Source organism: Simochromis diagramma, unplaced genomic scaffold (genome assembly GCF_900408965.1).
Source record: "Simochromis diagramma unplaced genomic scaffold, fSimDia1.1 OVJJ01000304.1, whole genome shotgun sequence".
NCBI lineage: Eukaryota > Metazoa > Chordata > Actinopteri > Cichliformes > Cichlidae > Simochromis > Simochromis diagramma.
In genome coordinates, this window is record NW_024387030.1 from 13437606 (window position 1) to 13461001 (window position 23396).

The following is a 23396-nucleotide window of genomic DNA, read 5'->3' on the forward strand; positions in this document are numbered from 1 at the left end:
CTGAACAAAGACACAGACTCGCACGCACTGTAACAGAGGGAACAGAGACGTGGGACCAGGGCAGACACAGACACTGACTGGACACGGGGATATAGCAACTAAGGATACACAGAGACGCGAACTAGACAAGGGGATACAGCTGACAGGGGAGACAGAGCAGCTAAAGAAGACAGAGACATAAACCACAAGACAGCTGTCTTATGGTTTATGATAACTCAAAGAAACCAAAGACTAGAAAGTATAAATAATATAATAAACTCAAAACCCCTGGGTCAACGACCCAGGCATCCTAACATAAAGATGTCGAAGAAGCTCCTTTAAGCAATTACTTTGGTGTTCCTCTACCTCCAAACAAATGTCAGAAGGAGTCCGAACCACAAAAGAAGCACGTATTCTCGGAAAAGTGGTTGCAGGAGGTGAGCTGGCTTCAAACAAATGATGAACGCACAGAGATGTGGTGCGGAATGTGCCGTGAAAATCCCACTCTAGCGGACAAAAACAGTGCTTTTTATATGGACGCAAACGCGCATTGCAACTTCTTATCTGGTGCGCGTCTTTTATTTTGACAGCGAATGCGCACATGCGGATCACTTATGTGCACCCGTGTAAATAACATGATGTTCTGCCGGGTGTGTTGTTGGTTTTCTCTCGATTTCTGAGTCGACAAGCGCCTTTGTTACTGGGACCAGTAATTTTAAGAAAGGCCCCCATTAGAACCCATGAGAAATGCAAGAAACGCATTATTGCTCAGTCTGCAATATCTTTCCCAGAACAAACACCAATTGCAAATAACATACTAAAAATAAACCTGAAAAATCAGTTTAGAACAGCGTACTATGTTGCAAAGAGTGAACTACCACTGGCAAAATTTAGCAGTCTTTGCAAACTTCAAAAAGCAAATGGCCTCGATCTTGGTTCCACTTGTCTCTTACCCGTGACTTCAGCGGAAATTTCAAATTCAGGATCTGACACAGACTGATTCATGTCCTACACAGTTCTTACAAGTTCATAGAAATTTCTTTTCAATTAGAACCAAGTATTTGAGTTGATGATTGTAATTTTTATACAATGTTGTAATTTGTTTTTCAACGATTTTTTGATTAATGTTTTGTTTCCTTTACAATATTATACTTTAATGTATAATATTGTAAAGGAAACAAAACAGGAAACAAAACATCAATCAAAAAATTGCTCTCTTTTTTATTCGGGCTACTTACATTTATTTTGGGCTACCAAAAACTGAAGAGTCCCTGCCCGAAGGGCTACCAGGGATTTTGAAATTTTGAGAGCCCCTACTTTTGTTTCAGCAACATTAAATTTAAAAACTGTACTTTTGAGTTAAAATATATATTTATAATTTTAATAAATGACAAATTAAAAAGGCATGAACATTTTTTTTTGTATCGAAAAAATATCGAACCGTGACACCAAAGTATCGAACCGAACCGAACCGTGAATTTTGTGTATCGTTGCACCCCTAATAGATAGATAGATAGATAGATAGATATTGTTGTAAACACACTGTGCAAGGGTTTTAGACACTTTTAGATCACTCTTAACCATCACGCTATACCAGAGGTGTCAAACATAAGACCTGAGGGCTAGAATTTACCCAGCAAAGATTCTGCTGCTCACTGGACAGCTTCAGACATTCTGAAGCAGGGCAATGGTTTTGACTTTACAGTTTTTTACAGCCGCTAGGACACATTTCACAATACTTAGGTCACTTTTGCAAAACTCTTCACACAATTCTCCTAACTGACCTTCAGCTTGGCAAAGCAGTTCATTTCACATTCAAAATGCACTACAACTACTAAAACACTGTATTCAGGTCTCAAATAAACTCATTCTTCCAGAACACTAGCAAAGGTTGACAGCCGACAAACACACTTTGTCACCCACAAAACAATGACCTAAAAAACACTAACAACATGTAGCATGACACAATGTTTTCTTGTGTAAAACAAGGACACATCTCTGTTTATAATTTCAATATATGTTACTGGAATGAATCAGACATCATGCAGAATTCATTAATATTTGTTTATGTATTTTTATTTTTTTTGCACTAAGTAATCCCAAAATACAAGAATTTGTATACACACCATCCACTGATACACATACAATAGTAATGCTATTCTACTCGGTCTTCTCCATTTGGCCACAGGTTCTCATCCACATCACATCTTATGTCATCTAGGGCAATACACCTAGGAAAGAATCTTCTGGCTGCCAGAATTGAAGGAGGTGAAAAATTGAAGGAGTAACGCCTGTGTAGATGTTCATCTACAATGAGAATCAGCTGTGGCTGGTTAAACTGCATTTTTAGATTTAAAATATGTTTCAATAAAATATTGCTGTTGAATTTTGCTGTCTTTTTAAGTTTTGCATTGTGTTATTGTTTTGGCCATAAGTTTAACAGTTTTGAAAACAGTATGTAAGCACATGCAAAATGTCCTGTACGTACAAAGATTTTTGGCAGTTGTTGTGTCTGAGTGAGAAGATAATTCATGAAATTTGAGAGATGTAGTCAGTGAATGCATTTTGTGCCAAAACAATGATAACTGATCCTCAGTTTAGCCCACATAGACTTCTGTTGTGCTCACTGTGTGAGGAGTTTTGCAAACGTGACCTAAGTATTGAGAAATGTGTCCTAGCGGCTGTAAAAAACTGTAAAATGTATTTGAATACGTTTTAAAGCTTTTCCTACTGATAAAGTCCTCCCCCACCATGGCCATTCATGCCACAAAAAAGTAGTTAAGTAATAAATAAACAATTAAATGACAGAAAAGTTCCTGTTATCTGCTGTAGAAAATTCTCTCTCTTTTTTTTTTTTTTTTTTTTTTTTTTTACAATGGCTCTACAAGAATAATAAAAAAGCTTCTGTTCTGTAATTACAGACAGTCTTGGCAACAAGCTACCAGAACTTTCTCTGTAATTTTACTGATTAAATTCTTGTAGTTTAAGCCCAAAGAGTTGTGCTTGTCAGATTTCTTTCATTTAGTACAGCAGAAAATCTTTTTTCTCAGGAAAATTGAGATGTTCTGTTGAAATTGCTCCTCTGTTTCATATATTTACTGGGCTTTTTCACATGAATAATTAGTTTGACATGTCTGCGCTGTACCATCGGGGTTCTGATCACTCCCCAGATCATTCTGCAGTACTCCTGCAACACCAGATACACAGTTGGAGAGAACCGCGCACCTCAGGAAGAACAGATGGCCGTTACAACCCCCCACAGCCTGACACCTTCCATCAGGGAGTCAGGCTGATGCTGAGGATGCCTAAAACCACAGAAGTATGAATCAATCAATTCTTTAGAAATTAGTCATGGAAATATTTTTTGAACTATCACAGTCTATTCTCAACATTAATCAGGCACTTGAATCCTCTTTTGCTAGTTTTATCTGTAACAGGTCACTGCTGCAGGTTGTATACTGTATATATGTGTCAATGTTCTGCCTTGAAATGTTATGACAGTTGCAACCACTGTGTTGGAGTTTGGATATTCTGTCTGTGCCTCCGTGGGTTTCCTTCTACAGTCCAAAGATGTACATGTTAGGTTCGTCTGTCCCTTTGTGTCCTCGCTGTCTGACTGGTGATCTGTCCACGATGTACTACTTCTTGCCAGGTGTCAGCTGGTATAGCTGGTGAAGAAAATAGATGGATGAATGGATGGATGCTGTGGCATAATTATATTTACTGCACAACACAGCCCTACGCACAGCAGTCATTTTGATGAATCATAGCAGGGAAAGCACAGGCGTTATTAAGAACATCAATCACTATTTCATTTAGCTATCTAGATTGTGGATATTTGCTCCAGCTACATTTCTGTCATGGGCTATCTGTTCAGTAGGTACGGGGAAATTTGCCAGACTAAATAAATAAGAAAACTGAAAAATACTGATTTGGTCTTCCAGCAATGAACAATTCTTTCCAGATTATGCAAAAGTTCAACAGAAGAATGTGAAAAAATGGCAAATCTCAGGATCTCATGTTTACAATGTGACAGCTATGTAGACAGACACAGCTGGAAGCTACATATCATACTGTATATACACCAAGTAGACTAAATACAGGAGTATTTAATACATTTGTATTGGATAAAATGTGGTGCAGTGCCTGATAATCTTTTGATTACTGTAATACATGAAAGTTATATTGAAAAGTTATAAAGGACATAAATTAACAGTGCCACAGAAATACTCAATTTATGTTAAACCCACACAATGATATTTTACAAAAGCAATGGTACAGTAAAATACTAGGTATTTTATTGTAAATGTTTTTATACATAATTTTATTTTACTAAACAAAAGCAAAAGCTTTTTTAAGCTCGTCAGGCAGGGGTAAAACTCTTACTTAGGCCAGTCTTAAAGAACCAATACTTTATGTACAGTATTGTATTGTCCATAATCATGTTTTATTACACTGAAATGTGTTCATATGCGATTTATGCACATTTTATAAGTTTGGTTTGTCTCAAAATGACTTGAATGGTTCTCTCTCTCTCTCTTTTTAGCCTGCTCTGGTTTGCCATATCCTGCACAGCACAGCCAACCATGTCCTTCACTAGATGGCGGTAAAGCGCTGTGTCGCTTCAACTTAACTTCATGCTTTTAACAAGAAGGTTTGTCCTAACGGGCCACCGTACTTACTTGGGCGTTCAGGAGGAAACATGGCGGCCACCCTGGCAAGGAGGCTGTCCGGTGTGTAACCGCAGTTTGACATCAATACAGTTTTATTTCACCCTCTTGATGCGGTGCATGTTTATCATCTGTGTGTTACCGAGTAGTGCTGTTCAGTAACACATACAGAAATAGCTGAATTCGGTTTTATATTTATGTGTTTCTCTGTCGTCCTTGTGTTTGACAACAGGGTTGCTGAGGCCGCTGTCCGTGTCTGTATGTGCCCGGACACCACAGACCTGTCAGTTCTCCAGCCTCGTCCAGTCTGCGCATCTCTACAGTTCTTTTACAGCCGCTGTCCGTGCTCCTCTCCAGGGTACAATGTGGCAGACACCACGCTACAACATACTGCAGAGGTAAGGAGTGAAGGAATAGAAATATGAGGGCGGTGCATTTGAGTAATTAAGCTCCCCAAAGTAACAGGCTAGGTTAATGTTCGTCCTAATCACGATTAGGTACAGGTTTTCCTCCAGGAAACCGTTTCACCGAATTGATAATCCGAGCTAATCTCATCTTGTGACACTTTTGTTGGTAGTGGACAGCCGGCCCACTTATTAAATACAGCAGAGAGGACTTGCAGTGACACAGCACCTGCTTTCCACGCTCACTGGGAGTGTTTTATAGTTGTTTGTTTCTACTGTTGGCAAAAGGCGTCTTTATTTCGGATATAAAACACAAAAAAACTGAGATGACTAAAATGTGACTTCAACAGCTGCATCACAGAGTCTTTATAATGTAAGCACTTTGCAGCGGGTCTGAAAAACAATAGAGTTTTCTATTATTTATTTTACCTAAAATAAATAATTTATTTCACCTTTTTGGACCCCCATTTTTTTCTTCATAATTTCCTTAATTATAAAGGCAAAACAGATTCGATGATGTGCTGGGAACTGACATTACAGCATCTCACAGCTGCTGCAGATTTGTCCGCTGCACATCCATGATGTGAGTCTCCTGCTCCACCACATCCCAAAGTTGCATTCTGGTGATGATGGAGCCATTTGCATACAGTCATTCTCATTGTCATGTTCAAAGATATGAGTTTGAGAAGATTTGAGCTTTGTGACATGATGCTTGATCCTGCAGCCGTCAGAAGATGAGTACAGAGGTCAGAAAGGGAGGGACGTGGTCAGCAGCAATGCTCAGCTTAGTTGGTGCTAAGGGCTCAAAATATGCCAAGAAAATATCCCCACACTATTCCAACATCAGCAGCAGTGTCAATAGTTGATACAGGGCAGTTTGATCTATGTTTTCATGTTGTTTCCTCATATTTTGACCCTACCATCTGAATGTGAAGCAACAATCAAGACTCATCAGACCAGGCAAGCTCTTTCCTGTCTTCTGTTGTCCAATTTTGGTGACCCAGTATTAACTGTAGCATCAGTTTCCTGTTCAGAGATGCTCTTCAGCACAGCTTGGTCATAATAGTGGGTATTTGAGCTACTGTTGCTTTCCTATCAAGTTTAAGCAGTCTGGTCATTCTCCTCTGACTTCTGGTGTTGAAGCATTTCCACCCAAACTGCTGCTCACTGGATACTTTCTCTTTTTTAGCTCATTCTCTGTAAACCATAGAGATGACTGTTTGGGGGAAATCCCAGCAGATTAGCAGCTTTTTAAATATTCTGACCCTTCTGACACAAATAACCATGCAACCATGTTCAGAGTCACTTCTTCCTCATTCTGATGCTCTGTTTTAATTTCAGTACATCCTCTACATGACAAAAGCCACTCAGTTGCTTCCATATGAGTGGATAATTATATATTTGTGTTAACAAGCTGGTGAACAGGTGTACAAAGTAAGTATGTTTTTTGTAACAGCTGTTCTGCTTCTCTCTGTTGTTGCAGGGTGTCGGCACTTGTTCCTAGTCTAACTCAGCAGCCAAGCAGAAGTCTGACTTACTATAGTGTCAAGAAGGGGAAGAGAAAGAGTATAAAATCTGTCACAGATAGGTTCATGAGGCTGCACTGTGGCCTTTGGATCCGACGCAAGGTTTGTATGTGTTACAGCTGCTTGAATCATATGTTAATTGTAGGTAACGTGTTAAATTTAACTTCTTGATTTTGAATATGAACAGGCTGGATACAAGAAGAAGCTCTGGAAGAAGAAACCTGCCAGACGAAAGCGCCTCAGAGAGATCGTATTCTGTAGCAAAACACAATGCAAGCTTTTAGATAAAATGACAACCTCATTTTGGAAAAGGAGAAACTGGTACGTCGATGATCCATACCTGAAGTACCACGATCGGGTCAACCTCAAACCCTAATTTGCTGATTCACGTAATGACATCTTGTCTTCTGCTTGTAATGTAATGATGTTGTATATGTGTCAAATAAATCATCACACTTTGCCTGTAAGTTTTCTTTTAAAGCAAATACGCAGAAAAAAGAACAGACACAAAAGTTCTGCTTTATATTTAATGGTTGTAAGTTGATTTCACCAACAGAAATATTTAAACAAGTGAAACAAATTGATAGTCATGAACCAATATGCCATCACGTCTTTTTGTTTCATAATTCACAATTAAGTTTAAGTTGAATTAACTTGACATTCTGGCCTGCCAGAAAAAAAATCTGAGGATACGTTAGTACAATGACTTGCGTGTCTCCCACTGAATAAAGTGTTAAGTGGCTAATTTACCAGTGAATAAGACATGTTTGTATGCGTATATATTTATTTAACCAACTGATGGCCATAACATTTCTTTTTCTTTTTATAAATCAACTAAAGAAGAAAATGTTTACCAGCAAGGCATCTGAAGAGGCCAACAGCTTCACACAAAAGCACTTAAGAAATCAAATTCTCATACAAATTAATAACAAAACATCATGCAATGATGACTTCATCGATCTACACACAAGTATACAGATCTGCAACTTTGTAACATGTTTTTTCCTGTTTTGCTTTGAATGAATTTCAAAGAAATCCCCTCCAACACTACCACAGATACTACTAATGCTTAAACACATCATTTGATTCCCCCCACCCCCCATTTTTTTATAACCTTTTATCTGTTTAAAGAGCATTTTATGTGCATAATAAGTGTATCTACAACATCAGAGTGAGTGACGTGTAAACAGAACAGTTGTACCTGAGAAGCTTTTTGTTTCAAACCCACCTTAAATGATACAGATACATAGAGGAAAGTTAGAAATCTACTGGGCTAATCCTGTCAATCGACAACCAGCACAGTGATACTTTGTTTAGAACGTCGCCGAGGTTCAGGCGCAGCGAGTAAAGTTCAGGATGAAAACAAACAACGCTTCACCACGCACTGCTAATTCATAAAGGTTGTAAACCTGAAAAACCACTAAAGTCACTCTCGTGATTTTCTAAATAACAACGGAAGCAAATAACGGTAACGAGAGTCGGGCTTAGAGTTGCTCAGTTCACAGCAGAACATTGCACAGTGATTTTAAACATGTAAATAAAAAGATAAAACAACCATGTCCATATACAGTTAATGTTTAACCATGTAGTATCCTACTCTTGCTACAGCAGAAAAGTGACTTAATCCTAATTGCACTAAAAACTGCCAATTAAATGACAGAACATGCTTAGAAACTAAACAGATTGTCAAAAACAGTCAGCTCCACTAACGAAACATCTTATGTAATGACTTTTTTTCTCTTTTCTTTCTTTCTTTTCTAAATCTGTGATGCACGTGTTGTTTTTTGGTACACAAAAAAACTATTTACCACCGAAAAAACGCACAATAATGAAAGTGATTGATGGTGGTGTTCAGTGACTTATATTTATTTATTCATTCAGCTATTTTAGATTATTGAGGGCAGTGATTTCTATTCTAAACCTAGTGCATATTAATAAGAACACTGTTGGAAATGCAACATTTAAGTTTCTGCTATCTCTTTTTTTAAGGCTTTAAGAGAGAGGTAATAAACAGAATCATATCTGTCACTTGTTGCTTGATCTTCGCTTGGATAACTGATTGATTTATTAATACTTTGTTGTGATAATTACTGAAGTGCAGAAAAGCTGCTCTCCAGAGAAAAATGATTTCACGTGGGTAAAAACAGCCCGGTCTATGCTGTTGATCCTTGGCTTCTATCACATTCTCTTGCTCACTGTGCCCGCTGTAATGTTCAGTGACAGTACATTCTGTTTAATAACAGCAGACTAATGCCTGGGAAGACACACATGCATTTGCCTGTCCAGACTTGATAGACTAAAAACAAAGAAATCATAAAGATGAAGCACACATAAACCTGTACATAAATACATATTCAATAACCAACGAACTCAAAGTGTCTTCTCAGCATGGCACCCATTCACTCATTTCTCCTACCTCAACATTTTAAATCATGAGTCACTTGCTATATGCTGTATATAGAGGGGTCATCATAGGTCACTTTGGTAATACCTTATTCCAAAGCAGGGCTGCTTCAGTCATGTAGCTTTTGGCCATTCAGTATTTTTGTTTTAACTTCTTGCAGCAAAGGCAGCTGGAGTAGTCTTGAGGACAGTTTCACATGGCTTCATTGTTCGAAGAAAGAGCACTCCTGGATCTTGTGAGAGGCCTTAAGACTCTATGAGGAGGCTAGAAGGGACGAGAGAAGCGAACAGAGAGATGGAATTCAGTCAGCCAGTAGCTGCAAGGAGTCGCAAAGTATTTAAAGGATAAAGGCTGGCATTATTTTGTATTTTTCTTATTGTCAAGATGAAAGCAAAACTAAAAAACAGTTTCCCTGTTTTTCCAATTTACCTCTCAGACCAAAGCCTGTTTATTTCTACAGAAGTCATTAACAGGAGAGGAGATTGCAAATATTTACTTTAATTCCTTTTAAGGAGCAGACGGCAATTTAAAAAAACGTACTGTAAACATTACAAAAGAGGAGTAAACATTGTAGTAGTGAATAATCTTCTTCTGTGGATTATCAGCTCAGTGTGCTGGGACCAGACTGTCTCTGGGGTAAAAACACAGCATGTAACGCTTTCAACGGTTGCCAAGTGCAACACTTTTACTGAAGAGGCCGCCTAGTATCACTATGACTGTGAATGTGTTGTGTTTAATTCTTTGTTAGGGACACCTGTTCAGCTGCTTATTAACACAAATATCTAAAGAGCTAATAACATGGCAGGAACCCAGTGCATTTACGAACAATGACCTGCTGGATACTGAGCATCAGAATGGTGAAGAAAAGTGATTTAAGTGATGGCATGGTTGTTGGTGCCAGATGGTTCTGGTCTGAGTATTTCAGAAATTGTTGATCTACTGGGATTTTTCCCACACTGCCATCTGTAGAGTTTACAGAGAATGGTATGTAAAGAGAGAAAAATGCAGTGAGTGGCAGTTTTCTGGGTGAAAATGTCTTTTTGATATCAGATGTCAGAGGAGCATGACATGATTACCCAAATAGCCACTCTTTGCAACCAAGTTTATGCAGAAGAGCTTCTCTGAACACACAAGAGCAAAAGATCACTTCAGGTGCCACTCCTGCTAAGAACAGGAAACCGAGGCTGCAATTTCCACAGGCTCAAAAAAATTGGACAATAGAAGAAATGCTGCCAGTATCCTAGTATTTTATAGGATACTATGGGTCCCTTAAAATCAACTCTTTATGACCACAGTACCTATCGTCTGATGGCTGCTTCCAGCAGGAAAATGTTGCATGTCACAAGGCTCAAATCATCTCAAGCTGGCTTCTTTAATACGACAGTGAGTTCACTGTTCTGGCCTCCACAGTCAACAGATCTCAATCCAACGTAGCATCTTTGAAATGTGGTGGAACGTGAGATTCCCACCATGGATATGCAGCGGACATATCTGCAGAAACTGTGTGATGCTATCATGTCAACCTGGACTGGAATCTCTGAGGAATGTTTCCAGTATCTTGTTGAATCTCTGCCATGAAGACTAAAGGTAGCTCTGAAAACAAAATAGGCTATGTTGAATGTTGTATGTTGTATGTATGTTGTGGCACAGAATAGCTTAAATGACATCAGTGTTTACTGACTGTTGAGAGGCTGTTCATAATTTTAATATGCAGCTTAATTAAGAGCTTGTGTCTTTAAAACTTGAATTTGGCCTGGTGGTTAAGAGAAGCATGCTTTACTGTTTTTCTCACGTTTCTCTTGTCAATAGCGAGACCTTAGAGCAGGGGTGGGCAATCTCAGTCCACGAGGGCCGGTGTCCCTGGTGTCCCTAGATCTCACCTTGGGTCAACACACCTGAATCACACAATTAGTTCGTTACCAGGCCTCTGGAGAACTTCAGGACATGTTGAGGAGCTAATTTAGCCATTTAAATCAGCTTTGTTGGTTCGAGGACACATCTAAAACCTGCAGGGACACTGGCCCTCGTGGACTGAGATTGCACACCCCTGCTTTAGAGAATAGCAATGAATAGGTAAGTTTGGCCTTGCATCTGTGGAGCTGTTACTAACTGATTGGGAGGGGGAGGGAAAAAGTCCTAGGTCTCGAGGCGTAAATGCACATTTGTTTCTCAGCAGAGTATTTGTGGTATCAGGGGACTGATGTGGTAATAACTTAAAAACAACAAAAAACTACAGTCCCATGTTGATTGTGATGAAACATTATGTCACTCAGCGCATGCGCTGTGGCTCACTGATGTTTCTACCAGGGTTTGGGTCGCACAGGAATAAGGAACAAGCTCTTTCAGGCTTTAGCTACCCAGGCAACACTCATTTGTAGTATCAATTCGTTGTTGATTTTTTTCATGTGATCTTCTGACAACTGAAAAAAAAATATTGCCAGCTTTATCCTTTAATAATCCTGCTTTATTTAGCTGTTCATTGAGAACGCCAATCAAAGACATACTAGGTGTTGAGGTTTATGAATGAATGCTGGTTCATTCCAGGGAAGGATTTCACACAAACATTTCCACATCAAAACTAAAAGTTATTCTAAATGGGTGAAACACACTAGAAGGCAAACCGTGTGAATTTATCAACAATGTTTAATATTTCCAAAAAAATCTGAGTCACTGCAATCATGCATTCATTTGAACTAAATAATGTTTCTACCAAGTTAATGCATGATTCAGTTTCATCAGTGCAGAAATTCTATTAGCGATCTGGCTCTCCACCATCGCATAGGTACTGGACCATGATGATTTATTTAGGCACGCAGCAGCAGAAATTAGTGAATCATTGAGTAAATCACCATTCTCAAGGGGCAGTTAGGATCAGACAGCAGCTGAGCAGCCACGTTCACAAGGCAGTGTACCTCAGGAGCCTTCCGCTTAGTCAGCCTGAGCTGTGGAGAGCTTGACGCTGCCTGCGCCTCTTTCCTCACCTCCTCAGGCTGCTCCAGAGCCACCGGAGTGGGAGGTAGAGAGGGTGCGGAGGGTGGGGTGGACTGGGGTGTCATAGTGGGTGTAATGGGCGTGGGCTCAGACTCAGAAGTTGAAGCATTCTGGGACAGAAACTCCTTGGAGTCCCACTGGTCCAACCCCAACACCTCAAACTCAGTCATGTCAAAATCCTGCCCTGTACCGTGGGAAAAGGTCGGCAGCAGGGAATGAAAAACTAACCAATCAAAGGCCTAATGCTTCCCATTTCATTACAGAAGAGATGTAGCTGATTTTGGTGAGTTTGGGGATTACGAATGCTCATATCATAATGCATCGTCATCCTGCGTGCTGCACGACTGAGATCAAACACCAATTTGCTGCAGCAAATACAAGCATAACAAGGCTGTTCTTATTAGCCCTCCTTATGTCCTCCTTTCTATTATTTTAAGAGTCAGAGTAAACCTTATTAGCCTGTTTTCCATGTCAAATAATGCCACAACAGAAGACAAAAGATAATCTCGTAGAAGCTTTAGTGATTTTGCATTTTGGTGATTTTGTTGTTGTCAGCAAATCCAATGATCTCACAAAAAGATCAAAACCACAAAAAAGCAACTTTCTGATGCCTCTGCGCCTTAAGCGCCATTGTTATACAGAAAGTATAAAAAACACATGAATGAACCACATCTTAGCTCCAGCTGACATTTATTATGATTCATATTAATTTTAACTCCACCCCAAACCAACCATGCAACTAAAAATACAGCTCGCCAAATGTGTATTAATCCACAGCTGAAAATAGTCCCCAACAAATGTATCCAAGTAGCTACACTGCCCAGCTGTTTAGGACATTATTTAGACATATAAACATATGCAGCCTTAAAATGAACAACAGACAACGTCTAAGTCACAGAAAGTAATGGTTTTGGTCTTTTACTTGGATTTGTCGGCAATAACAAAGATCCTCAGAATGAATGAAAATTAAAACGCTGCCTCAGATGTTTACAGCAGCTTGGTTACCAAATATTCGATGACATACCCTTGCTAAGATTCATTATTTAATAATACCGTAACCCCATCGATATTAACAGTTGTTGTTACTTCTAAATTTAATTACATGAAAAAAAATTTAAATTATCTGAAAAATACAGCACCGAATTAGTACAAATAATAACCGATTCCACTGTTATAGTTGGCACAAAATCCCTCCAGCTGCATGCGAGTTTTGTCACAGGATGGTTAGCCCTGTGAGGGCCTGACCTGCTCCAAACAGGAAGGTAGGGCTGAGGTTAGAGGGCCAGTCAGGAAAGCTGAGGTACTAAACAATATCTTTGGGCTTAAACGAGCTTGAACAGGAAAACAGATATCGCCTCGATAATCTGCGTCACACAAACCAGGCAGGCACTGCTGCAGCATTGTAATGGCTCCTACAGTGTGCTCATGGAGCCCATATTTCCATATTTTTCGGTATGTTGTGCTATTTAACTCATTTACATTTTTATAATGCTTTATAAGACTATTATTTGTTGTTTGTTTATTTAGTTTTCAGGGCTACTGTAGGTGGCATGAAGCAGTATGGAAATCACATCTCCTCACCCTTGTAGCTCTCAGACTTGCTGCGCATCATAGGTCGGGTTCGGTGCTGTGCGGCTGCAGGCTGCGTAGTGTCGGAGCTGCTGTTAACAGGGTCAGACTGGTAGGAAGAGAGATCCTGCATGCTGAAACTCCTGAGTCTGTCTGACAGAACTCCTTGACCCTAAACCGGGAAAGGCTATGTTTTAGTATCAGCAGCAGTGTGAGACAGGCTGGGGATGACATGGCATCATGAAATACACAAACATTACAGTAATCTGCTGCGTCCTCTGCTTCAAAAACAAATGTTCAAAGCTTCATGAATGTGATCGGCCGCAAAAACAACAAGCTTGACACCTTATTTACAATGCCCGAGCACCGTACCCCCAGCGCAGTACAAAACAAATGTCCAGAGTCTGCATTACCTTTGTTGCAGCCATGACTGCAGCTGTGGCTGCAACGTTCAGTCCTTTTCTCCCAAAATGCACCAGTGTGTCATAGCTTTTGTCCTTTGCTTGGCAGATATACTCATCAATGTCCTAAACAAAGAGCAAAAAAAAAAGAATCACATGAACATGATGCATCTCATTGGCATTGTGTAATTGCTGGACAGCTGTTTCATGTGTTGCTTGACTGCATCATTTCATTCTGTGGCTTTTGATCTTCAGAAAGCTCATTTATCCATTTCCTGCCACACAAACAGAGGGGGAAAAAGGTGGAAAGGAAAAGACGAATGGAAGAAGACTGTGACATGTCTTTGCCTTTGTCCAGCGGACACATTTTTAAAAGCTTAAGTGGGAAAGTGAATTGGCACAAAGGCACTTTTGTTCCTGAGACAGTCGCAAAACTCCAGTTCTATTAGACACAAAACCACGCATGTTAGCTTAAAGCCTAGACTGAACATTTTGCCCCCTAAGCCTTTCCTTTAACGGCACCAGAGGAAATAAAGGAAGATACAACAACAAAAAGGAAAGGGATTTCACCTTTTCTTTTGAGGAAAGCGTGGGATGAACAAACTTCCTGTATAGCACACTGGAACCTTTAGTGTAAGGGGATAGCAGCCACACCACAAAGGCTATCTTCAGTTCATAGTAGAAAGGAAGCCTGCAGTGAAAACACGGAGTAGCAGTAAAACACAATAACTTGTGTTTTTTTATGTCTGCCATAAAGATTATTAATGATAACCCTACAAGACTCAAGACAAGAGTTGAAATATATTCCCCAGAGGGCCTCTGTACGATCATTGACACAAAACATCTGCAGTCACCTACCAACAAAGAAACATGTCTGTAAACACTTCCACAGATGTAAATAGGGCAAATATTATCCAGTACATCATCCATTTCACCTGCAATGTCATAGAAAAGTCAAATCTGTTAATGCAAATCCACATAAAACATTTCTATTTACTAATACATCATGGTGTTACTATTTTAAAGCTAAAAAACATTTTACTCACGTATTCTTTCACATCTTTGGACTTCACAGCTTTATAAGAAGAGTATGCAGGATATAGTGTACCAAAGACGAGTCTAAAAGACAGAAAACCGATTAATATTCAGACATAAAAAAACGTGCTGCAAAGACATGTTTAATGCAATAAAACATGATTAAAAACAATAAACTGCTGGATGTCTCCAATATCATACAAGCTGTGGCCAAAAGAGATGCCGACAGCAGGCTTAAAACAATGACCACCATCATAGTCAGCTACGCCTCAGAAAGGTTCGGCCTGATCGAGAATGAGCCCATAGAAGTGGGTTGTAGGGGCTTTGCAGGACGATCACTCTGCAAAGTCCTAGGCCGGCTGGGCGTGGCTGGGGCAGCCAAGAAGAGGGCCATCCAGGCTGTGAGTGAAGCGGCAGAGAAAGCCACAAGGTGGCTGTGGATCAAGAGGGCTGATCCGTGGGTAGCTACTGGTACGCAAGTCGGGGCCTGATCACCCCCGGCTGGGTCGCCTGGGCGAGGGTGTATGATGTTGTGAGACCCGAAACACCTGATGACCTTAGGATACATCACTGAAGATGCGTACCAGTGCATCCAGGAGATGTGTCTTTATAGCTGTGAAAAAGTCTATGTTTTGTTTCCAAAGTGACAGACTTTCTTGTAATTTTTAAATTGATCTCCATCAATAATTCTCCAGGCTTTCTGAAAGTCTTTCAAATGTCTTCTTTGGACACTGGCTGTTGTTTAACTCATATGCTGTACAGTCTTTGTACTGCAGGAACTATTGGTTCCTATGACTACCTGTGAATCCTTTGAGCACCTAACCCAAGGGATGAACCAGTGTTGTGACTACACATAACTGACAACTTAGTGAAGAAGTAATTTTATACCTTTAGGCACTTTGTTGTTGTCAGGTTCCCATAAAAACACAGTTTGACAGGCATAAAATAGTATTTTTGGACCAACAAGATGATTCCTAAAGAGCCAGTAGCTGAAACGTTGTAATTTCTCAGCATGGTGTGCAGCGTGTCCTTAAAAAATTTGAGGAAAACTGACAAGCAGAGAACAAAAGACATTTGATAGAAAACACAACAAAATGCAGGCAGCATCCAAAGACAAGCTTTGAATGTCCTTCATAAGCTTGGAGAACTATTCCTGAAGACTACTTAAAGAAACAACAAGAAAACTCATCTGTGAGAGTGGAGGCATTAAAGAATAAAAGTGAACGCATCAGATTTTTACTTTAAAGCTTATTAGTATTGCACAGCCTGTTTTTTTTCCCCTCTATACTCTATTTTCATGTGTATTTGCATGTTTTTAATAAATCGCTGCACCTATTTCCCATTTTCCTAGCAAATTACGAGGGGTGAAAGACTTCTCCACAGCAGTGCATGCTGTGCATTAAAGCAATCCATATATAGACATTTGGGAATAATTCTTTCTTCTTAAGCATTTGTATGTACATTTTGTTTTGAATCTTTGGACCTCTTGTAGACATTTACAGGTTTCCAGGAAAGATGAGGTCAATCAGAAACTGTAAAGTATTACTCATGGCTAATACGGGCTTGGCAGCTGACAGATAAAGTCAAGTCATTTCAGGTAAAATTAGTTCACATATGTTGTCTTTTTTCTTTAAATTCCTCCTCTTATGCAAGCACCTGTGCTGCTGGGTGTCCGGACAGAGACGTGGACTCTGTGAAAGCGCTACAACCAAGCAACAGCAACAGCTGCGTAAGTGCGACCTGATCAAATTACTGACCCACATCATGTTGCTCGGGCCTGGCCGGCTAACTCGGAGTTCAGAAACACAAGGACGCTTAAAATATCGACGCAGCTAAAACCTTTCTGTTGGCCACCGATCCAAAAACGAATCTGCATAACCAGGTTTTGAGCTGCCAAAGCGCTGGCAGTCCAATCAGTGTAACAAAATCTCGTTATCGAAATGTAATTGCTTCCCTATTTCGAGGTTAGAGCCTGCTGTTGCTTTACACAGTCTGCAATGGTGCTGATTCATAGTTTGTGCAGGCAAAAAATAGCCATAACCTACACTAATAATAATAGGAAACAGGCAGCTATTGATATAAAAACATGGGGGTGTATGCATCCACTCTTATAACATGAAATGCTCTTGCATTGTAACCTGAGAAGGTTGACCCATCCCTTTTGTTTTGTTTTTCCAATGTGGGACATCCACACTCAATATTGGTCCACTCAAAGACCGCTCCTGTTGTTCAGACACCTCGCCACTCAGTGACATTTAGGGCTTCTGGCTATGAAAGAAGCCCCCAGATCTCAGGATCTGACTCATTTTTATCATCTCGTATGACGATAATACATTATTCACTCAATAACGTCATCTCTTTGTCTAGAATAAAAAATAAATCACTTGATAAAAACAAAGAGTGGCAGACTGCTGCGCGCTGCCAGCCTGTTAAGAAATACAGTAGGTCTATACAGGCCCGGGGCTCATTCCGGCTGAAACGACAAAGTACAATCCCATCAAACCCGGGCTGCTTTCAGTCAGAAATGAACAGCACGACACTTGCTCTCTATGTTGACGTCTGATTCTGATTAAAAAGGCTGTCAGGCAGAAATGCGGGGGCTTGTAAAGCGCGCAGCTTCTCCACCGTTAATGTGCGTCTCGATTTGCCACCTGCAACAATCAGGCGATGCGATCTGTTCGTATCCCTCTATGACAGAGAATGTTTTAAATTAATTTAAAAAGGGGACTTACACCACAAGTCTAGAGATGATCCAGGAGACCATTGCGCTGGGAAGGCGACAGGACGCGCTGTCTGCAGGGAGGAGTTTCCTCCAGATGACAGGCGCGTCCAGGCGGCTGCGTGTGGACGCACACAGGCGGCAACGTGATGCGGGATAAACAGTGAGCGGCCTACAGCTCTTATCCATAGATGGCAGTGTTGCATTGCACAGACATCAGACACACAACATGCCGGAGCGTGAGTCCTCAAGCCCACAAGGGTGTGTGGATGTGTCGATGCAGGGTTGCAAAGGAGACAAATATCTCCTGTTCCCCCTCTCCGTGCTCCTTTTAAGCGTTTGTATTCTGCAATCCCTTTCAAATGTACCTTTTAATACTGCAACCAAATCCCCGTAAAGCTCAAAGATCCACAAACTACCTCCTACTTGGAATAATACGGTAATACTACGTGGCCGATATGTTTGAATGAATACTTTTGTGGTCATTTAAATGAAGGTACACACACACACATGCATTACTGCAACGAAAACATTTTAATTAGCGATTTATCTACAAGTAAACTTCTTGATTGCTTGCTTTATGTCCGAATAGTAGAGTATTATCCATCACACTGCCTCAGAGCTGCAGATAGGAACAAATGTTTTAGCCTGAACACTCTTGAAAGAAAAGATTAAAGAAATGTATTAAACAACTGTAACGAGAACATGGTGTTTTCAACTGTTACCCATTAACACGTCATGCTCTTTAAACTACACACAGGCCCACTTCAGGATGCAGGGTCCTGATGTTACTACTATTCTATGGTGTAACATTTTTAAAGGGAATTTTTACAATTAATCAAATGACCACAAATCAAGTGACACTGGGGAATTTGAGGAAGATGCAGAGTAGCTAGTGTGGCCTAAAACAACGAGCAAGAGTCCAAATATTTCAGATTGTACTGACTGTAATCTTGCTCACAGTTGACATTTACAACTGAAGGTCAAACCTTATTAAAATGACCTCATAAAAACTAAAAAGTGATTTCAAGGACAGGGACATTGCCTATCCTCGAAATTCTCATCCCCTGGTCCCAAACCTGAGAACACCTGCATTACCAGAGCAACAGTACCTTGGCTTTGTCTAGCCTTTCACACACAAACTGCAGCCAGAGCACACAGGCGAGGTTTTGTTACCGTCCAACAAAAGCTGCCAAGGGAGGGCCGTGGCTGGCAGAAACTTGACCCTTTTGTCCATTTTAACAAAACGGACCAAAAAACCCCCAAAAAACAAACAAAAAAAGAAAAAGCCGGTTTGAAATGGGGTGAACTGAAAATGAACCCTTCCTAAAAATTTAAATTCTGCTCCTTTAAAAAAAAAAAAAAAAAGAAGAAGAAGGCATTAGTTTATTATAGTTTGACACATAGCTCCTGCATTTAATTAGCTAGATAGATAGTCTCATCAAGGTCTTTATTGTTTATACAGGCTATTTTTTTGTGTGCCGGTTGAGCCATTTTATCTGCCAGCATTAAACCGACTGTGTGCACTACTTTTTCTGACCCGCTGATTGGCTGATTCACATATCCCAAAAGGCCTACTATAACAAGAAGAGACCTGAGATGTTAAAAAAACAACACACAAAAAAAGAAAGGTTAGCGTGATCAGTGCTGCAAGCAGAAACAGGCAGAGACAAGTTACTGGTAACTGTCAGCTTTATTCTTAAAAGTTAATTTCTTTTTTTCTCCAAGACATAGAAAAAATATACACACAGTACATCCACAGTACATACGTTCTGAACACCCAACTTATTTCCTCTGCTTGTTTCTGTTTAGGAGGGAATCATGGGGATGAAGTCAAACATTTAACGAGCTGACTGCTAATGTCAAAAAAACAAACAAAGAAAAAGTAAAGTAGTATGCGTGGAGTTTCCGATCAGTGTAACGTGTATAGCCACAGAAAGAACAGACACATTTTGACTGGACTGTACAGAAAACAAAAAGTGAACCCCATCCACCAACATCTAGTGTTTCGGATTTTGTAGGTTAACTACAGGTAAACGGAACAAACAAAATAATAATAATTTGATCCTAAGTGATTAAAACTACAGCTGAATGGCCATTTCTGATGTGACTTGTCATCAACAGTTATTCAGTCTGTTGCATTTGGGATCATAAATACTTCCACAACCAGTCTATAATAACTTTGGACAGAAGAAGAAGAGTATGATGAAGCACTGTAGGCACAGCAGGCTTTTCTTACTTACAATATGTACACCTTCTTACCCTTCTGCTTGACTTTGGATTATAAAGACTTACCCAGGGTTTACCCTTGATAATTATACACAAAAAGCAAAAACGTATTTTCTTCTGGCTGAGTAAACCAGATGACTATCGAAAAATTGACTGTCGTAGCACAATGTTAACCCCAAATGATTATGTGAATTTATAACAAGAAGCGATGAGGATACTCGAAACCGTAACCTCTTCACCAGAACAATCTCTGTCCTTCACGGAGTGAGCCATCTGACTTCGACAGGCAGCACAGCGGCAGTTCACCTTAGCTCCTCAGGGCTGCCAATCTTGACTGCATCTCTTCAATGTCCTCCTCTGACTCTTCATCTGAAGCCGCAGTGGCTCCAGCGGGCTCCATTTCAGGGAGGGCATCTGTGACTTTGTTCGGTGCTTTGCCAAGGGCACCTGACAAGAGAAAGCAGAAGCAGCGTTTTCAGCGTTTTGACTTTATAGCTGATCTGTGATTCAGACTTAAACTCCCTAAAAAACCCCCAAAACAAACAAAAACAAAAATGTGACTTTGAGCTGTGATTTTATTTTGGTGACCTGCTGTGATATCAAAGAGGATCCTGTCGACTTCCTCCTCCGCTGCTTCCTCCATCTCCTCTCCGTCTTCCATGCTCTCAAAAGTATCTTCCATCATTTCCTCAATGATACCAGCCTGAAAGGTAAATATGCCAAGTTTTAGCTTTACTATGAAAAGTTGTGAAATTTCTTTGGCACAACAATTAAATTGACCAAAAATTTAACACAACTGTAACTAAAATAATATCTCAAATTCAACAAAGCAAAATAAACAGAATTAAAATATCAGACAACATCAGTGACACAGTGTAACAATCACGTAACAATAATATCATGGTAAACAGTGACCTTCGTCATCTCCTTCGACAGCTCCCTCATGGTGGCCTGGATCTCTGGGATTTTGACTAGATTGTGCATGGCTTTCATGACGTCTGTGCTCTTCTGCATTGCTCCAGCAACACGCGCCACAGCTGGAAACACGCAAAACAGATTTCCTCAGTGACAGAGAAGAGCATTGATGATCACAATGTCATTAGAAAACCTGCTCTAAGTGACAAACTAAGTACGCCCTCCTCCCCATCTTGTGCGCTGCCACACTCACCAAGCTGATTCTTCATGCTGAGAACTACAGAGTTCATCTGTGCTTTGGAAGCGTGAAGTTTTGTGACAGCTCGTTTGGACTGAATCACCTCCTTCGCAAGCACCACGCACACATCTTTCTGTCCCTTTTTGGCAGCGTCTTTGATGGATCGTTTAACTTTTTCTTCTTCTCTTTGAATATCTGAAACCAAAATATATGTCAATTTCATTACACAGACAACACACAATTTATCAGGTCTTTGATTATATTTATTACATTTACAAAAAGCTAATTTGGTATCTTTATGACTTACTGAGTCAAATGATTATTTTACACCTTCCAGATGAATAATTAAATGACAGCAATTATCAGACAATTCAAATACATTGTACTTACACTAGATTTATAACTCCTCAGTTTGGTTATCAGATATTTAGGTGAAAGTGATATAAACTGAATGTAAACGGTCCTGGAAGTGTCAAACTCTGGCTGTAGTCTTACCTCGAATTTGTCTGTCCACCACTCTCATTTCCTTCCTGATTTTATGATTCCACTCCTTAACCTGAAAGAGCACATTATCTTATTAAAACGTGACACAGTCTCTGTTTCTCGGCCAGCTACAGGTGGATGTACATGTAATATTCGTTTTAACACGGGTGTCGCAATACAACGACGCCATGTACAGCTGCTAATATGTAATGGCTCATAAGGTTGGCTAAAGTGAGGACAGCCATGGTTTGTTTACAGTGAAGACTTATATTAGCATGTATGCTAACAGGCACACTACTATAGAAAGCATAAATCGGCTAATGGGCACCGTATACAAGCGTATGATCTTGAATAGTGTAAAAAAAAAAAAAAAAAAAAAAAAAAACTATGTAAGCTAATGTCAAACTTGTTGTTGTTGTTGTTTTGTTTTTTTTTCAACTAGAGTGCTGTTGACTACTTAATTATCAGCCTGAAGTATCAACATACAGGACGGACAAGCCCTAGCTGTATGACAGCTAACGTTAGCAAGGATAGCTAGAGCCACTGTCTTTCTTTGCTTTTTGTCCACACAGCTCTTAAAGACAGGTTCTGGTCACCATCAGTCAGTACTTACCAAATCAGCTGCTGGCTTCTCCTGTGATTTCCCGAACAGTCCCATCGTAAACAATGTGTTAAAAGGCAAGCTAACCTATTTGACTTGAACTAGCTGGCTAGCACAGCCTGTTAAACTATCACTTCCTGTTCTGGCAAGGGGCGCCGCGGGCTGAGTCCGAATATGAGTAAACATTCACGTCCTCAACAAGAAAACAGGGAAATAAGAACAAGTGTTCAAATAAAGCTGAAATCGAACGAGACACTCAGCAGTGACGTGTTATGGGTTTGCCCTAAAAAAAACTGAAGGCATTTGGATCGAATCAAAAAGAAAGGTATTACAGTTTCTTTTAAAAAAAATATCTCTATTCTCATTTTAGTTTAGTCTTTATCATTTTAAGAGTCTGCTATATTATTATATTTTATCTTTTATGAATATAGTGTTAAATAAATAATAACAAGGTCTTCGATGTCATGTGCTGCTGTTCATCTCAGGTTGCATTTATGTACTTGTAAAACTGGTTAAGGACCTGATTTTATTATTATTATTATAAATATTTTAATTATGTTATTATATGTAAAACCTTAGAATTTAAAGAATGTGTGCATTTTTGTTTTGTTGTGCCATTTAATACCATGACTTTAAACACTATGAAACCCCCCCAAAACTCACAATTAAACATTTATTTTGGAGATAGATAGATAGATAGATAGATAGATAGATAGATAGATATGGCAGCAATTTTCCATTATTGTGTTGCTTTGCTAACAACTTGCGGAAATCTGAATAGGCTGTAGTCAAAGTTTAAAAATATTCAAATAATATAATATATTGGGTAAAGTATAATAATATAAAACACCCCCTAAAACTAATTTTTGTTTTCTTTCTACTGATATAAAATCATGTCTTTATTACTATGCACCGGTTGGCATAAGGCTGTTATGTGTGATTCTATCTTTACTGGAAATTGCCGTTTGTGTGACACGCTTACCTAACTTAAACACGATTCCTTAATCCAATAATATAATTAATATATACATTTAGGCCTTTTATCTGGAACATTTTATCTTATGGTAGGTACCTAAACAACTTAGCCAGAAAAGTTATGTATATCATATTTTGTTTAAACAAAGAAGTAAACATAAACAGATAAAACGCATTGAAATAAAACCAATGAATGAAATGAATATAATTCAATGTGATTACGCGCAGTGCAACCCTCTGTTGTCATTTCCATGGAG

The 23396-nt window shown here is 39.6% G+C and overlaps 3 protein-coding genes across 3 annotated transcripts; 1 reads left to right on the plus strand and 2 right to left on the minus strand.

Annotated features, from left to right (window-relative positions):
• Positions 1–4579: 4579 nt before the first annotated feature.
• On the plus strand, positions 4580–7046 carry mrpl35 (mitochondrial ribosomal protein L35). Its single transcript, XM_040041263.1, has 4 exons — positions 4580–4712; positions 4882–5047; positions 6537–6681; positions 6767–7046. The coding sequence occupies exons 1-4, from the start codon at positions 4682–4684 to the stop codon at positions 6953–6955; spliced, it is 531 nt and encodes a 176-aa protein (XP_039897197.1). The 5' UTR covers positions 4580–4681; the 3' UTR covers positions 6956–7046.
• A 46-nt stretch (positions 7047–7092) lies between these two features.
• On the minus strand, positions 7093–17926 carry reep1 (receptor accessory protein 1). The gene is made up of 8 exons (XM_040041261.1): positions 17712–17926; positions 14991–15063; positions 14803–14879; positions 14515–14635; positions 13957–14070; positions 13556–13715; positions 11896–12158; positions 7093–9247 (listed from the first exon to the last, which is right to left on the minus strand). The coding sequence occupies exons 1-8, from the start codon at positions 17885–17887 to the stop codon at positions 9176–9178; spliced, it is 1056 nt and encodes a 351-aa protein (XP_039897195.1). The 5' UTR covers positions 17888–17926; the 3' UTR covers positions 7093–9175.
• A 1446-nt stretch (positions 17927–19372) lies between these two features.
• Positions 19373–22335, minus strand: chmp3 (charged multivesicular body protein 3). Its single transcript, XM_040041262.1, has 6 exons — positions 22177–22335; positions 21576–21636; positions 21096–21275; positions 20843–20964; positions 20516–20630; positions 19373–20374 (listed from the first exon to the last, which is right to left on the minus strand). The coding sequence occupies exons 1-6, from the start codon at positions 22219–22221 to the stop codon at positions 20235–20237; spliced, it is 663 nt and encodes a 220-aa protein (XP_039897196.1). The 5' UTR covers positions 22222–22335; the 3' UTR covers positions 19373–20234.
• Positions 22336–23396: the final 1061 nt, after the last annotated feature.

What these genes read in the sequence shown, in the direction of transcription:
- mrpl35 (XM_040041263.1), top strand. Translation starts at nt 4,682, where the DNA reads ATGGCGGCCACCCTGGCAAGGAGGCTGTCCG. An exon ending in CGCTACAACATACTGCAGAG is followed by an intron (nt 5,048 to 6,536) that starts GTAAGGAGTGAA and finishes CTGTTGTTGCAG; the next exon opens with GGTGTCGGCACTTGTTCCTA. An exon ending in GCCTTTGGATCCGACGCAAG is followed by an intron (nt 6,682 to 6,766) that starts GTTTGTATGTGT and finishes GAATATGAACAG; the next exon opens with GCTGGATACAAGAAGAAGCT.
- reep1 (XM_040041261.1), bottom strand. Translation starts at nt 17,887, where the DNA reads ATGGATAAGAGCTGTAGGCCGCTCACTGTTTATCCCGCATCACGTTGC. An exon ending in ATCATCTCTAGACTTGTGGT is followed by an intron (nt 15,064 to 17,711) that starts GTAAGTCCCCTT and finishes TCTGTCTTTTAG; the next exon opens with ACTCGTCTTTGGTACACTAT. An exon ending in CTAAGCGGAAGGCTCCTGAG is followed by an intron (nt 9,248 to 11,895) that starts GTACACTGCCTT and finishes CGTCCCTTCTAG; the next exon opens with CCTCCTCATAGAGTCTTAAG.
- chmp3 (XM_040041262.1), bottom strand. Translation starts at nt 22,221, where the DNA reads ATGGGACTGTTCGGGAAATCACAGGAGAAGCCAGCAGCTGATTTG. An exon ending in AGAAGCCAGCAGCTGATTTG is followed by an intron (nt 21,637 to 22,176) that starts GTAAGTACTGAC and finishes GTGCTCTTTCAG; the next exon opens with GTTAAGGAGTGGAATCATAA. An exon ending in CAGCATGAAGAATCAGCTTG is followed by an intron (nt 20,965 to 21,095) that starts GTGAGTGTGGCA and finishes GCGTGTTTCCAG; the next exon opens with CTGTGGCGCGTGTTGCTGGA.